The 14577-nt window shown below is 47.7% G+C and overlaps 1 protein-coding gene across 5 annotated transcripts; it reads left to right on the top strand.

Moving 5' to 3' along the window:
• Positions 1-1823: 1823 nt before the first annotated feature.
• On the top strand, positions 1824-14436 carry NONO (non-POU domain containing octamer binding). Of its 5 annotated transcripts, none has more exons than XM_053374612.1 (11): positions 1824-2087; positions 5872-6003; positions 7527-7720; positions 10412-10713; positions 11343-11438; positions 11831-12027; positions 12120-12204; positions 12391-12490; positions 12659-12701; positions 12932-13041; positions 13505-14436. In XM_053374612.1, the coding sequence occupies exons 2-11, from the start codon at positions 5880-5882 to the stop codon at positions 13640-13642; spliced, it is 1389 nt and encodes a 462-aa protein (XP_053230587.1). In that variant the 5' UTR covers positions 1824-2087; positions 5872-5879; the 3' UTR covers positions 13643-14436. The 5 variants fall into 5 exon arrangements, with proteins under 5 accessions (XP_053230587.1, XP_053230584.1, XP_053230585.1 ...); XM_053374609.1 differs by having other exon boundaries at positions 1825-2091; positions 7500-7720; XM_053374610.1 differs by having other exon boundaries at positions 1825-2095; positions 7500-7720.
• The last annotated feature ends 141 nt before the right edge of the window (positions 14437-14577 follow it).

The following is a 14577-nucleotide window of genomic DNA, read 5'->3' as shown; positions in this document are numbered from 1 at the left end:
GACTGCTTTATTTGGTCTCAACAACAACGGCCGCTGGGGAACCCACAAAAGTGGGATTCACAGGCCTAAAAATTACACAGATGTTCCCTCACCTTAGCTTTACACATGTGTAGAAAGTAACTCACATTCTCAGAGAAAAGCCAGCCTGCATTATCAGAGCTGAAGAATTGTCAGGCAGAAGTACAAGGCCGAGTTTTCCCAGCACAAACATTCTTGGCATTTTCTCAATAATGTCTAGGTAAGCAGACTCCCCTCTTCACATATAGGCTGTCTATCAAAGCAAAGAATCATAGACTCATAAAATAGTAGAGTTGCAAGGGACACTGAGGATCATTTAGTCCTACCCCCTAAAAATGCAGGAATATGCAGCTGTTCCGTAGGGGGACTGAATCTGCATCCTTGGTGTTATCAGCACCATGCTCTACCCAACAAAACTATTACTGTACAGTCACTTTTGCTTTTGTTTCTACCATGTCTTTTTTCTGTTTATAATTTGTAGTAACTTTCCTACTACAACGTATTTTGAGATTTGTGAAAAACATGCCCTAGTGTACAATAGCAATCCCACACAATAACTTGGAAATAGGCCAGGCTGAACACATGCCTTACTTCCAAATAAACACTTGCTGCATTTTACGCATTATTACTTTAAGGTGGGAAAACGTGTCATGCAGGAGCCCTTGCGCTGCTCTCTGCTGGCGAACCAGGTTAGCTGAATCCATCCATCCATATTGAATTATGCATTCCTTTTTATTATAACTGCATTTATGCAACTGTTCCAATTTTTGTATTATATATGATGGTAAGTATAGGTATACATTGTTATGTTCTAGGGGAGACAGGGTGGGGTAGTGGTTAGAGTGACGGACCAGGACCTGGGAGACCAGGGTCTGAATCCCCACTTGAACATAAAGCTCATTGGGTATGGCCTTGGGCCACTCAGCCTAACCTACCTCACAGGGTTGCTGTTGGGATTAATTGAGAGTGGTGTGAGCCACCATGATATCTTTGGAGGAAAAAGTGGGACATAGATGCAATGAATATTGGGCTGTAAACCACCTTCCCAAACCCATTATTGGACGGAGGTACTGTTTTGCTTGCTACTATTTTATGCATTTTTGAGTTTTTAAACCGCACTTACCTCCCTCTTAAGTGGAAAAAAATAATGCACAGGATCGGTGCGCACAATCCTATTGCCAAACCCAGCACATTTTTGAAGCTGCTCCTGGGCATCATGTGGACAAGAGTTCCACCCGCCCACGCTTATGCACAGTACGTATTTGAACATGCTTAAAAGGCAGGGGCTTTACCGCAAGAGCGCGCTCCAACGCCCCCTGCAGACGGACCCAAATCCGCGGCACTGCTGCTTTAAGGAACAGCGCCTTTTTCTACCGCGCCTGCGCAGGGCCCCGCGGCGTTGTCACGACGCTCGCTCCTCATTTCCAGCCACCCACCGCCTCCCCTTTTCCTGCCCCCTTTGTCCCTTTCTCGCCTCTCACCCAAACCTTGCTGTGGGAAAGAGGCACAGAGAGGGGGGAACCTAAAACACCCCTCAGCCCGCCATTGGCTGCCGTTTGCGCGGGCTGCGGGGGGGCGAGGAGCGCGGCCAATAGGACGCGCGAGGGCCCGCCCCCGCCCAGGCGAACGCCTCCGACCGGCGTCGTCAGCGGCCACTCAGCGCAAGCCCGCCGGAGCTCCGCCGGCCAATCAGTTCGGCGGCGGAGGGCGGGGCGAGCGCAGCAAGCACGGGTGAACGGTTTCCGGCCGCGCGCGCCTTTTCCCCTCCCCCCGCTTCTTTTTGGCGGACCCCCCTCCTCTTCCTCCTCCCTCGTTCCTCTCAGCGGCTTTTCCTGAGGTGAGGAGGCCGAGGCTGCCTGGCTGGCCGGCCGGCGAGCAAGCAAGCGCGGCATTTGCGAGCCGGGGTCCGGCTGAGGGACGAGGCGGGGGCGGAGGAGAAGAAAAGCACCTGCCGGCTAAGGCGGGCAAATCTAGGCCGGGGCTTCTGTAGCGCCGCTGGGCCTCTTCGCCGCCGCCTGAGGTGAAGGAAGAAGCAGCCGTGGGCAAGGCAGGAGCGAGCGAGCGACCGAGTGAGTTAGTGAGCGCATGCGCGGCCTACCTCCCCCTCACGCCTGGTCCGGGAGCCCCCCACCCCAAAAGATCCCTTGCCCCTCTTCTCGCCCCGTCCACCTCTCTCTCTTCAGGGGTTTGGAAGAAGTCGGCGCTGCCTCCTCCCTGTCCCGATTCCCGGGCAAGTACCCGAGGGACCGGTTCCGAGGAACGGAGGTCCGTCGGCGAAGTCTCGTGCGCGGCGAGGGGACACAGCCTCCGGTTTTGGACCGCGGAAGCTGCGGCGAGAAGGAGGGGGCGAGATCCGTGGTGGGGCCAGGCTGTCCGCTGCCTTTTCTGGGTTCTCGGGGCGGATGGGGCCGGCGGGAAAGCTTTCGGCGGTAGCAGTACACTAGTAAGGTGGGGGGGAGGGCTATTGGTTTGCCTGCTTCTTGTTTTCATTATGTATTTTGGGGCTTTGTTCAGCGACCCGTCCTGAGGCTTCTGCGGAGTAGTGGCATCGCCTCCCGGAATCGGAGGCCGCGTGTTTATGAAGGAGCCAGTTTGCTGGAGGGTTGCTGTTTGCGCGCGGCGGTGTGGGGAGTAGGGGACCTGGGCCAGGTCCAGGGGCTTTCTGGGGCATCCCTGACCCAGCAGGGCTTTTTGTTTGTTGGCTCCTTCGTGTTGCTAGCGCTGCCTTTGTCAGCCTGGAGCCCCCCTGTTTCCGGGCAGCTGCTCCCGTGGAGGCGAGTCAGTACACCTGACGGTGGTTGTAGCTCAAAACCACCTGCAGGGGAATCGCTTTGGCAAAAGTTGCCTGGCCTGGCAGCACCCAGTGAAACGATTCAGCACACGCAAAAGGAAAGACATCTTCACATCTCTGTATAGTGAAACTCTGAACTTGGCATTAAGATGTTATGATGGTTGTTGAGGTAGGTGCTTCAGATGAGGAATGGGAAAACTCACAAAGGAGGAGATATGTGGCATTGGTCGTTAGCAATAATGAGCTGTGTATTATTTCCAGGACCAGAGGCAGTATGCTATTGGATGCCAGTTGCTGGGGAACAATAGTGGGAGAGGGTTGTTGCCCTGTGAGCTTCCCAGAGGTATCACGTTCTCCACTGCAAAGAGATAGGATGCTGGTCCAGCAGGGCTCTTCTTGTGTGCCACACAGGTGACTTTGGACCTGCTTGAGATATGGCCAGTCAACCCAAGGTGCTGTTTTCTGCTCTCTGGACTGCAGCTGTTGGCCTGCTTGGCTCGGTGCTGGATGGGACCAATTCGGACAGTCCGCCCCTGCTACTTAATGAATCCAAATGGTTTCCAGAGAGTGATAGGGGATATTTTATCCCATGTTGATGGCCTTCCAGCTGATTCCCTGGTGGCCCGCTGGAATGCAGAGTTAACCAGGGCTATTGACTGTGAAGCTCCCTCTTTCCGATTGCATGGAGCCCAGACAGCCTTGTGGTTTTCTCCAGAGCTGAGGGCGATGAAATAATCGCTGAGGCGGCTAGAGTGCTGGTAGCGGAAAACTCATTCTGAATCAGACCGAACACGGGTTAGAGATCAGCATTGAGCCTACCAAGTGGCGATAGCATCGGCGAAGAGGACCTTCTTCACCGCCTCTATTGCATCTGCAGAAAACAGCAGCAGGAGACTCGGGTGGTTCACAGTCTAACGGAACCACCTTCGCCATTGGGGCCTGGTAGGGTCCCCAAAATCTCATGCAACGATTATGCAAAGTTTTTTGCAGATAAAGTCGCTTAGATTCAGAAAGGGGTAGATTCCACTGTAGAAGCAGGGCTGGGGCGGGAGAGTGCTAGACTCGTGTCTAGTCAAGTTGCATGGGATCAACTCCAATCTGTTACCTCCAAGGATGTGGACAGGCTGCTTGGATGAGTGAAACTGACCACCTATCTCCTTGATCCTTGCCCATCCTGGCTCATAAAAGTGAGCCGGGAAGGGCTGGGCAATGGGCTCTGTGGGGTGGTGAATTTTTCCCTCTGTGAAAAATTCCCAGACCCGCTGAAAGAGGCAGTTATTAAACCGCTTCTTATAAAACCATATTTGGGCCTAGCCAATATGGCCAAATATCACCCAGTCTCAAATCTTCCATTCTAGGGCAAGGTGATTGAGCGGGTGGTTGCTGAACAACTCCAGGCACACCTGGAGGATGCGGATCATTTGGATCCCTTCCAGTCAGGATTCAGGCCTCATCATGGGACTGAAGCTGCCTTGGTCATGCTGGTCAATGAGCCGTCTCCTAGTTCTTCTGGATCTCTCAGTGGCCTTTGATACCATCAACCATGGCATGCTTCTGGACCGTCTAGAGGAGCTGGGGGCACTATTATACAGTGGCTCCGCTCCTACCTCCTGGGCTGTGTCCAGAAAGTGGTGTTGGGGCATGAGTGGGCTATCACTTGTGGGGTGCCTCAGGGTTCCATCCTCTCCCCCCATGCTTTTTAATATCTATATGAAGCCACCGGAAGGGATCATCAGGGGGTTTGGGCTGGGTGTTCATCAGTATGCGGATGATACCCAGCTCTACCTCTCTTTTAAATCAGAACCAGTGAAGGTAGTGAATGTCCTGTGTGAGTGCCTGGAGGCAGTTGGAGCATGGATGGCAGCTAACAGATTGAGGTTGAATCCTGACAAGACAGAAGTACTGTTTTTGGGGGATGGGGTGGGAAGTTGTGGAGGACTCCCTAGTCCTGAATGGGGTAACTGTGCCTCTGAAGGGCCAGGTGCATAGCCTGGGAGTCATTTTGGACTCACAGCTGTCTGTGGGGGCACAGTTCAATTCTGTGTCCAGGGCAGCTGTCTACCAGCTCCATCTGGTATGCAGGCTGGGACCCTACCTGCCCGCGGACTGTCTCACCAGAGTGGTGCATGCTCTGGTTATTTCCTGCTTCGACTACTGTAATGCGCTCTATGTGGGGCTGCCTTTGTAGGTGACCCGGAAACTACAACTAATCCAGAATGCGGCAGCTAGACTGGTGACTGGGAGTGGCTGCCAAGACCATATAACACTGGTCATGAAAGACCTACATTGGCTCCCAGTATGTTTCTGAGCACAATTCAATGTTGGTGCTGACCTTTAAAGCCTTAAACGGCCTCAGCCCAGTATACCAGAAGGAGCATCTCCAGCCCCATTGGTCAGCCCGGACACTGAGGTCCAGCTCCGATGGCCTTCTGGCGGTTCCCTCACTGCAAGAAGTGAGATTACAGAGAACCAGGCAGAGGGCCTTCTCGGTTGTGGCACCTGCCATGTGGAATGCCCTCCCATCAGATATCAAGGAAATAAACAACTACCAGACTTTTAGAAGACACCTGAGGCAGTCCTGTTTAGGGAAGTTTTTAATGTTTGATGTTTTACCGTGTTTTTAATATTCTGTTGGGAGTTGCCCAAAGTGGCTGGGGGAACCCAGCCAGATGGGCGGGGTATAAATAATTTATTATTAATACTATTTATTAGTGACTTCCCATAGTCTCTTTCTAGCCCTATGACTTGAGAGCAGTTCTCAGCTGGTGAAGCCAAGGAGTAAAAGTGGACCCCTCTGCAAGCAAAGAACATATTCTGCCCTGAGCTTTGAGACTTCTTCTATTTGTGAGCTAACAAAGCTGCCACCCACTGGATTGGATTTGTTAGCAGCTCTCCAAAGTACCAGACACACAGTCCCCAACCTCCAACTCCATCAGGAAAGATCATTTGTAACTGAAGGTGCTGGTATTTGAACCCCTGATCTTGTGGGAAGAAAAATGTGTGCTCTGACACTGTGGTTGTGGGTTCATTGTACTTATATTTAATTCTTTCCCCCCTCCCAGGTTTGAAGATGCAGGGCAACAAGGGCTTCGCTATGGAGAAGCAAAACCACACTCCGAGGAAGCAGCATCAGCACCAACAACAGCAGCAACAACAACCTCCCCCAGCTAATGGACAGCAGGCCAACAACCAAAGTGAGTGGCGGCTTCCTTGGGTAACATCCACACTGGAGGTGGTGTCCTTTCTTGCAGCACTTCATTTGGGACATAGTTTGAAAAACACAGCACCTGTTCCAAGTCTCTTCCACATGGGAGGCTTGTGATTGCACTTTATTTCACCTTCACTTGTTTATAAAATGTGAAGTGGCCCTCTGGCTCCAGGGAATTACACACAAACTGATTGTGAGTGGCCAGTGGAACAAACCCATACAAGTCATTTTGGTGTCTTTGGAGATGTCATAGTCATATGGTTAGATCTCCTATAGATAGTGCAAGGTATTAGTCTTCCTTTGGACCTGGTCACCACTGTGTGCTCCAAAAATATTCTGTTCATTGTGTACTTGCAGAAGTCTTTTCAAAGCTACTGTTGGTCAGTTGCATGATTGAATCACAGCTTGGTTTGAAAGTCTTAGGCTGGTGAGAACAAGCTCAGTGACACAGAAAGCATATATGAGGTGGGAATTTTTCAACCAGATCTGGTGTGATTTCTTGCGACTTTAGATAGGTGCTTAACATGTCTGCCTCAGGTCACCAGAGGTTACTGTTGGATTGACTCTTAAAGGGTGTATCACCCCCTGTCCCAATATTAGCATTAACAGCAAATCCCTTCAGCACATGAGGATTGCTTATACTTCAAATCCTTAATGTGACTTGCAAACTAAGCTGGCATAACTTAATGATTTGGTTGCTAGTGGCCTAAGAATGCATGATTATTCTTAAATTGCTAGGAGTTCAGGGCTTTGTAGATTATAGGTATAGCTAAATGGTGGATGGAGACATGGCTTAGCTTATGCTTCTGTGGCTGATTGGGTTGCTTTCTAAGATGGTTTGCTTCTTTCTGCACTTAATGAACACTATGGCTTTCTTTCTACAACTGGACTTGGATGCTTGCTTCATTTGCTGCAGTTCCTCTGGCCACTGAGCACTTTCTCACATCTTAATGCTCGTCCTTTTTCTATCACAGCAATATGTGGCCTCCTTCAAACACCCAGAAAGACTGGTGTTGGGCTTTGATTCTGATCAGTCTTTTAAGACAATGGGTAATGTGTTCTAACTGGCATTGCTATTTGACTGTATCTTGAGTTGCTTCCTCCAGATTGTAAATTTGCAGGCTGTATTTGGAGCCCCACTCTCCCATCTGCTGCTGTGTGCTGGAAAGCTTCCTACCAGCACTGTCATGTAAGTGCTGCTAAAAATCTTTGTTTTGGACCTATCCTTCCAGCATTTGCAGTGCTCTGGCTGTCCTGCAGGTGGCTTTGCATTTTCAGTTAATGGGCCATATCTTTCATCTGCGCAGGGCAAAGGCTGCTATGGGGCTGACTCTTCAACTCCCAGGGCCTCCTACTTGTGTTGACCTGCAGTTGCTGCTAAAATAGTTAAGACTGGATGTGTGTTGGGAGACTTGGTGAATGTTCTGACCTTTGTGCTCTTCAATGTGTTAACACTCAGCGTTTGTTCCCCCAATTTTGTAGAGCGATTCTGTACCTTATTCCCCTCAGATGAAGGCCTGACAATTGACATGAAGAATTTCCGAAAACCTGGCGAAAAGACCTTCACACAGAGAAGTCGCCTATTTGTGGGGAACCTGCCCCCTGATATCACAGAAGAAGAGATGAGGAAGCTGTTTGAAAAATATGGGAAGGCTGGAGAAGTCTTCATTCATAAGGACAAAGGCTTTGGCTTTATCAGGCTGGTGAGTGGCTATAGTGTGCTAAGGATTCCTATGGCTTGGCGAAAGTAGTGCTGCTTTTAATGCTAGCCACGTGGGCTTGAATGGCCAGTGCATGGTTTCATATTGTGTGCACTGTGAATGCTGCATGTGGCACTTTATTTTGTGGAAGCAGACTCTTGCATGATGTTTCTGAGTTAGGACTTACAGAATAATACTTAATGCCTCTGGTCCTGGAATTTTATGGGGATTGTGAGAAAACCAGTTGCTTACAGGGGGGCCTGTGTTTCACTGGCAGAAAGCAGAATGTCTTCCCTAGGGAAGTGATCATTATGGCATGCAAGCTTAATGGATTATGCTAGTTGATTCCCCAGTAGCTCCAGAATCCCTAGCTGCTCAGTTCTAGCTGAGTTTCGCAGATGGAACTTCCAGCTGTGCACATAAAGAGATGAAGAAGCTCTTGAGAGCTTTCTTGGTGGCTGCTGTCCCATAGACTTTTGAACTTACAATGCTGGCAGAGCTGACCTGTTAATGTTCTCAGTCTGTGCTTCCAGACTGGTATTTCTAGAACTGAGGAAGAGGAGATGTGCAAACTCAATCATACATAATGTGTCAAAGGAATATATCAAGGTTGGAGGGCAATGATGAGCTGGTTTATATTCTGTATATTTTAAATCAGTTGTTTAAAAAATACAAAAGTAAAAAAATAAAATGGCTAATTCAGTGAAGGAAGAAGGCCTAGTCTTAAGTACTTGTTACAGTAATTTTATTTAATCAAAACCTTATAATTTAGAAGCATTAAAATAAAGCATGAACAGTACAACTGCATAAACATTAAATATTCACTCCTGGTTTGAACTTGGGCAGGTATGTTCTCTATAGTAAACTGAATTAGTTCTTTCTTTTAACTTGCTGTTTAATAAAGTTTAAACACCAGATTTTGCAAATAAATTTAAGGCAAAATGTGACGTATCATCCACATTTATAAAATATTAACAAAATTAGACATGATCTAACAGGTTTATGGGGCGCAGGTGGTGCTGTGGGTCAAACCACAGAGCCTAGGATTTGCTGATCAGAAGGTTGGCGGTTTGAATCCCCGCAACATGGTGAGCTCCTGTTGCTCGGTCCCTGCTCCTGCCAACCTAGCAGTTCGAAAGCACATCAAAGTGCAAGTAGATAAATAGGTACCGCTCCGGCGGGAAGGTAAACGGCGTTTCCGTGCGCTGCTCTGGTTCGCCAGAAGCGGCTTAGTCATGCTGGCCACGTGACCCGGAAGCTGTATGCCAGCTCCCTCGGCCAATAAAGCGAGATGAGCGCCGCAACCCCAGAGTCGGCCACGACTGGACCTAATGGTCAGGGGTCCCTTTAACAGGTTTATAAAATGTTAGAAAAAGGATTCTGATTATGATGTTGAGCCTATAAAATGGGAAAGAATATGGAACATGAGGCCTAAAAAATCAATTTCAGCAAGGATTCAACAATCTACTCTCAATATATTTTTAAGGTGGCATTGTACACTAGTGATCTTATCGTATATAAGCCCCAATTTCTCTCCAAAGTACTTCTGCTACAAAAAAATAAAGGCATGCATTTCTGCTTATGGTGGGAATATCATTCAGTGACAGCTTTTGGAAAGGTAGTGAACTGGTACCTCATTAGCTTTCATGGGGATATGGGATGGACCAAATGAAGACTTTGGATTATTTGGATAAATAATTGATATTGTGTGTGTGTGTGTGTGTGTGTGTGTGTATTCTATCTATGTATGTGTATATATTCTATCTATCTATCTGTATATGTATATATATTGCTGGCTGCCAGGATGGTTATTGTAAGGAAAAGAAAATATTTAGATGAGTTGGATAAATATTTATGATCAAATCTGGTCCATAGTAATTGCTAAAAAATTAACTCAGAAAATAAGGTACTGTACATTAGAAGGCCTGTGGATTTAATCTCCTGTGAAATATGCTGCTGTTTGAAATTCTTAGTAACTTCATCTACACTTGAGATTATGTAAGACCTTAATGGCAACATCTAGCTATTTGTAAACAAAGCAGATTTTTTAAAAAAGAGCCTGTTACTACTCTCCATAGTAACAAGTACAACAACAACAACAACTAATAATGGATTGTGGATATAATGAATTTTATATCTGGTTTTCTTTCCTTTTCTTTGTCCTTGATTTTGGATCCCTCCCAAAGTCTGATGTATAATTTATTTTGCATCCCAGATCCTATGCCACATAGTACTTTCCGACTATGTTCTGCTAATTGTTGTTACTCCAGTGTTGAGGCGCTAGGAATGCTGTATTTTTAAGAGCAGCTTACAAGTGTGTGCCCTAAATGTCACACATGAAAAGATCCAGTTGGAAAATCTTGGGCTCCCTTTTCTCAAGAGTGTTTGGATCTACTCTCCCATGAGAGTCATGCATTCATCAGTTCCCTGATTTTCATCTCTTCTCTCAAGTCCTGGCTATTTGTAATGCCAAAATGTTTTCTTTGCTGGGCTCCCTACACTCTCCATTCCACTCTCTTTGGGAATAAAATTGTTTTTCCCATAATATGTGCTTTGTTAGGGAGTGCCTACCCCTTTGTCTCTTCAGGGAGGTTCTTGGTCCAGTAGCAGTGAGCTGGTGGATTATTTACCCACTTGAAATAATTCTGGTGTGGTGGGCTTTAATGGGTGGTGTGTGTGTGTTTTTGTCTCCAGGAAACTCGAACTCTGGCTGAGATTGCGAAAGTGGAGCTGGACAACATGCCCCTGCGTGGGAAGCAGTTGCGCGTGCGCTTTGCATGCCACAGTGCCTCACTGACTGTCAGGAACCTGCCACAGTTTGTGTCCAATGAGCTTCTGGAGGAGGCCTTCTCAATGTTTGGCCAAGTGGAGAGGGCTGTGGTCATTGTGGATGACAGAGGCAGACCTTCTGGGAAAGGCATTGTAGAATTTTCCGGAAAGCCGGCTGCTAGAAAAGCCCTGGACAGATGTAGTGAGGGTTCCTTCTTGCTAACCACGTAAGTTATTCTAGTTTACTATTGTAAGTTCAATAAAAGAAACCAGGTCTTTTGACTTAGGGCGGTGTGTGTGTGTGTCTTACCGGTAGAGGGCAATAAAGAGTGCATTTATTCAGTGGGCCTGAATCTTAAGTGATGTTCTCTGTCTGTGTCTACAGAGCTAAATGAAGAAATACAGTATTGCAGTTTTACTCATCACCAGTCATTGCTTATGTTGAACAGGGCTGGTAGAACAAGAACTACAACCAGAAAATTGTGGGCTCTACATTTGGTGCTCATACCTTTATAAGAGATGCTTTTTGAGCACCACAGGACACATGGTGGTTTGCCCAGTCAAACATTATTTGCAAGGCTGGATCAAAGGTATTATGGCTTGCTGGCCACAGCAGAATCTCAGGTCTCTCTTGTGCTGCTTTAGTGCTTCTTAACTCTGAACATTGTTTTTCACCTGGGAGTCCTTATTGGTCCCAGGAGGCAGCAGCATTCAGCTTCAGGGAAAGAGTGTTGGTAACTAGGCTAAGGAAGGCCCTGATCATGCCTAAGCCTGTACAAAGGCTGCTGCTAGCTCTTGGATTTTGGCCTTTAAAGAGGTTGGCATTTATTTAGATGGATACAATTTTCATTGACAGGTTCCCTCGACCTGTGACTGTGGAGCCCATGGATCAGTATGATGATGAAGAGGGACTGCCAGAAAAACTTGTCATCAAAAACCAACAATATCACAAGTAGGTAACCCATGGAAGTGGTGCCGCCTTAGGGAAAGCTCATCTGAGGACAGTTACATTTTTATGGGAAATACCATTGTTATTAAATGGATTTATTACTACTTTTCAAACCAATTTCTATAAAGTGGCTTCCAGAAACATAAAAATGTAACATAAAGTAGCATGCAAGTGTTTTTTCACCTTGTTTTGTTGGCTTTTGCTAAGCATAGTGGTAGGATGCATAAAGCAAACTTAGTAGCTATCTGAGCTTGATTCCCATTCTCAGAAACATTCATGATGCAAGCTGCTTGTCTGTAAACTTTACTTTCTGCCTTGACCCCAGTCCTGTGACTCTCACTAACTCAAGTTGCCTTTTCCTAAGTGACTGGATTTTTTCCACCTTGCTGTTGCAGGGAGCGTGAGCAACCTCCCCGTTTTGCACAGCCCGGTTCCTTTGAGTATGAGTATGCTATGCGTTGGAAGGCCCTGATTGAGATGGAAAAGCAGCAGCAAGAGCAAGTGGATCGCAACATCAAAGAAGCACGGGAGAAGCTGGAGATGGAAATGGAGGCAGCTCGTCACGAGCATCAGGTCATGCTCATGAGGCAAGGTGAGAAGCAGAATGGCGATGGCCTTTTCAGTTTGCTGGGAGCAGGTAGTGCAGGCATCCTGACCTGTCACCCCTGTGGATGTTTTTTCCAGACTTAATGAGGCGCCAGGAAGAACTCAGGAGAATGGAGGAGCTGCACAACCAGGAGGTGCAGAAGCGTAAACAACTGGAACTCAGGTGAGCAGGGAATCAGTCACACCTGTCTGTGAATTTACTTGACTTGTGCTGGTAATTGGTAGGACTTTGTAGGGGCAAGGCTGTTGCCAAAAAGCATCTGAGAGCATCTGTAGCTTGTGAATAAGCAAGTCTGAATTGTTTGATAGCTCTCCAATTGATGTGACTATATGGGAGCCTTCCTTGCAGGCAAGAGGAGGAACGCAGGCGCCGTGAGGAAGAGATGAGGAGGCAGCAGGAAGAGATGATGAGGCGGCAAGAAGGATTTAAGGGGGCCTTCCCTGATGCGGTAGGGGACTTGCTTCACCTGGTGGGGTGGTGAGGGTCAGCTTCTACAGTTCATACAGTTTTTAACCCCTTCTGGCCTGGGCAGTAGCACAGAGAAGCTTCTTTCATGTGTCCTGCCAGAAGGAGGTGTCGGGATGTTGTCTGAAGCAAGCTTGTCTGTCTGTTTCAGAGGGAGCCTCCAGATATGCGAATGGGACAGATGGGTATGGGAGGTAAGCTGCAAGTGGTTTTTCCTCTCCTGTTAATGTTTTGGGTTGGGTTGTGCTTCATCAGCTGTTCTATGTGGTGGCTGCAGGTTCCTAAGTCAGCAGGTAGCTGAGCTCTGGGTGGGCCACAGGTGCTATTCACCAGCAGGAATATGTGCATTAAGGGAGCTGAGCTTTCAGTGGCCACTTAACCCTCAGGGCTATACAGACCAAGAGGCCTCCTTGCTTTTCCTCAGGTGCGATAGGCATGAACAACCGAGGGACGATGGGAGCTACCAGTGTTCCGGCAGGGCCACCACCTGCAGCTGGTCCTGGCCCAATGATTCCTGATGGAGCCATGGGAATGGTAAGGTCAACCAAGTGCAATTAGGCAGGATTTGGCTGAGAGGGTGGGTTGCAAAACCCTTGATCTAGGCAAGAATCTGCATGAGCATCTTCTCTCTTTGTAAGTTGATTTGAATCAGCTAGCTACATGATTCAACTAATGGTTTGGCAGGGGGCAGAAGCAAAGAAGCTAAGCTGTGTGTTCCCCCTTTTCCTAACTTGGCAGCTGTGCATTTGCCAAAAAAGACGTGACAGAAAATGAAAAGGGATTGGAAGTCAGAGAGAACTCAGGTGCTGTTGCTTTGGTGCACAGTTTAATGTGTTCTTCCTAAGCCCTCTTGGGCCCTGGTGGTTTCCCCATAATGGCTATTGGTGGAGGAGGGAAGAGCATACTAAGTGGAGGTTGCATGGGGTCTGTACAGTTACAGTCAGTCTTGAGGGATGTTTCTAACTCAAGCTTCTTTTCCCTCCTCACTTTCCTTCAGACTCCACCGCCACCCGCTGATCGCTTTGGCCAGGGCGCTGCAATGGAAGGACTTGGAACCATGGGAGGAAACACACCGGGATTCAACAGAGGAGCTCCTGGGGGGGACTTTGGCCCGAACAAACGTCGCCGATACTAAATGGGGAGGGAGGCATGTCCAGTCTCCTGCCCATTCCATCGGGACAACCCTTAGGGGCTTCCCTTGGGCACCCGGGGTCTGGCCATGGCAAAAGGGCACCCAGCCAGATTTGTAAAGGGTTTAGTCGATGCCACAAGGTGCATTCCTGCAAAATGCAATGTGAAAATGGATCCCAGGAAGCTTCACTAGCTGTGTAGTGTGAGAGGCCAGGTTAGGACCTTGATGTCTCTCCCATTCCCAAGCACCACAACACAGGTTCAGCCCCCAGCTAACTCAGCTGCCATTGGAGGCCTGTTCTGCCTTCATGCAGCTCTCTGGATATATTTTTCCAGAGCAGTAGAGCAGGGCCTGTGAGTCTGTAAATGTCTGTAGCTTCAAACGGCTTATCATGTGGGGGACGGGGGACTAGTTTTTTTAAAGAATAAACTTGTAGCTTTTCACTTTTCTCCTCTGGACCATTTTTTCCTTTATTGTAGCTCGCTGGTGCAGCCAGGAGGGCCAGGTTAGTGGTGGTGGTGGTGATATGGAGATGACTTATTCAATGTGTTGTACCATTTAAAAAAACAAAACATTTTTTTTACTGGTAGAAAAGTACAATCTATTGGACAAATTAAAGTTTCCTGTTGAAGACTCAAGTTGAAGCAACTGTTCGTATAACCCTAACTTTGCCTGTCTTGTGTAGAAGTATGAGACTTTCTTTATGTGAACCTGAGTTGTAATCGTCCACTAACAGGTTGAGTTTGTCTGAAGATTGTTACAGGAATGCATTATTAAAAGGGATTTTAAGCCTTTTTCATCTTGTGTGGCATCTCTTCTGTTTCTGGGTTTTGGTCACTAGAGGGAGAACCTGCTGCATCCTTTCTGCATCTCTTGGAAGTGGCAGCCAGATCTCTACTTTTTCTGAGAAGGCCTGAGACACTCTGTGTTTGAAAATA

This window comes from Podarcis raffonei, chromosome Z (genome assembly GCF_027172205.1).
Source record: "Podarcis raffonei isolate rPodRaf1 chromosome Z, rPodRaf1.pri, whole genome shotgun sequence".
Lineage (NCBI taxonomy): Eukaryota > Metazoa > Chordata > Lepidosauria > Squamata > Lacertidae > Podarcis > Podarcis raffonei.
The sequence above is the reverse complement of the archived record's forward strand: the minus strand, read 5'-3'. Positions and strand labels throughout refer to the sequence as shown.

Coding starts and splice junctions, on each gene's coding strand:
- NONO (XM_053374609.1), top strand. CDS start 5,880: ATGCAGGGCAACAAGGGCTTCGCTATGGAGAAGCAAAACCACACTCCG. Junction 6,004..7,499: donor ACAGCAGGCCAACAACCAAA/GTGAGTGGCGGC, acceptor CCAATTTTGTAG/AGCGATTCTGTACCTTATTC. Junction 12,491..12,658: donor AGGGGGCCTTCCCTGATGCG/GTAGGGGACTTG, acceptor TGTCTGTTTCAG/AGGGAGCCTCCAGATATGCG.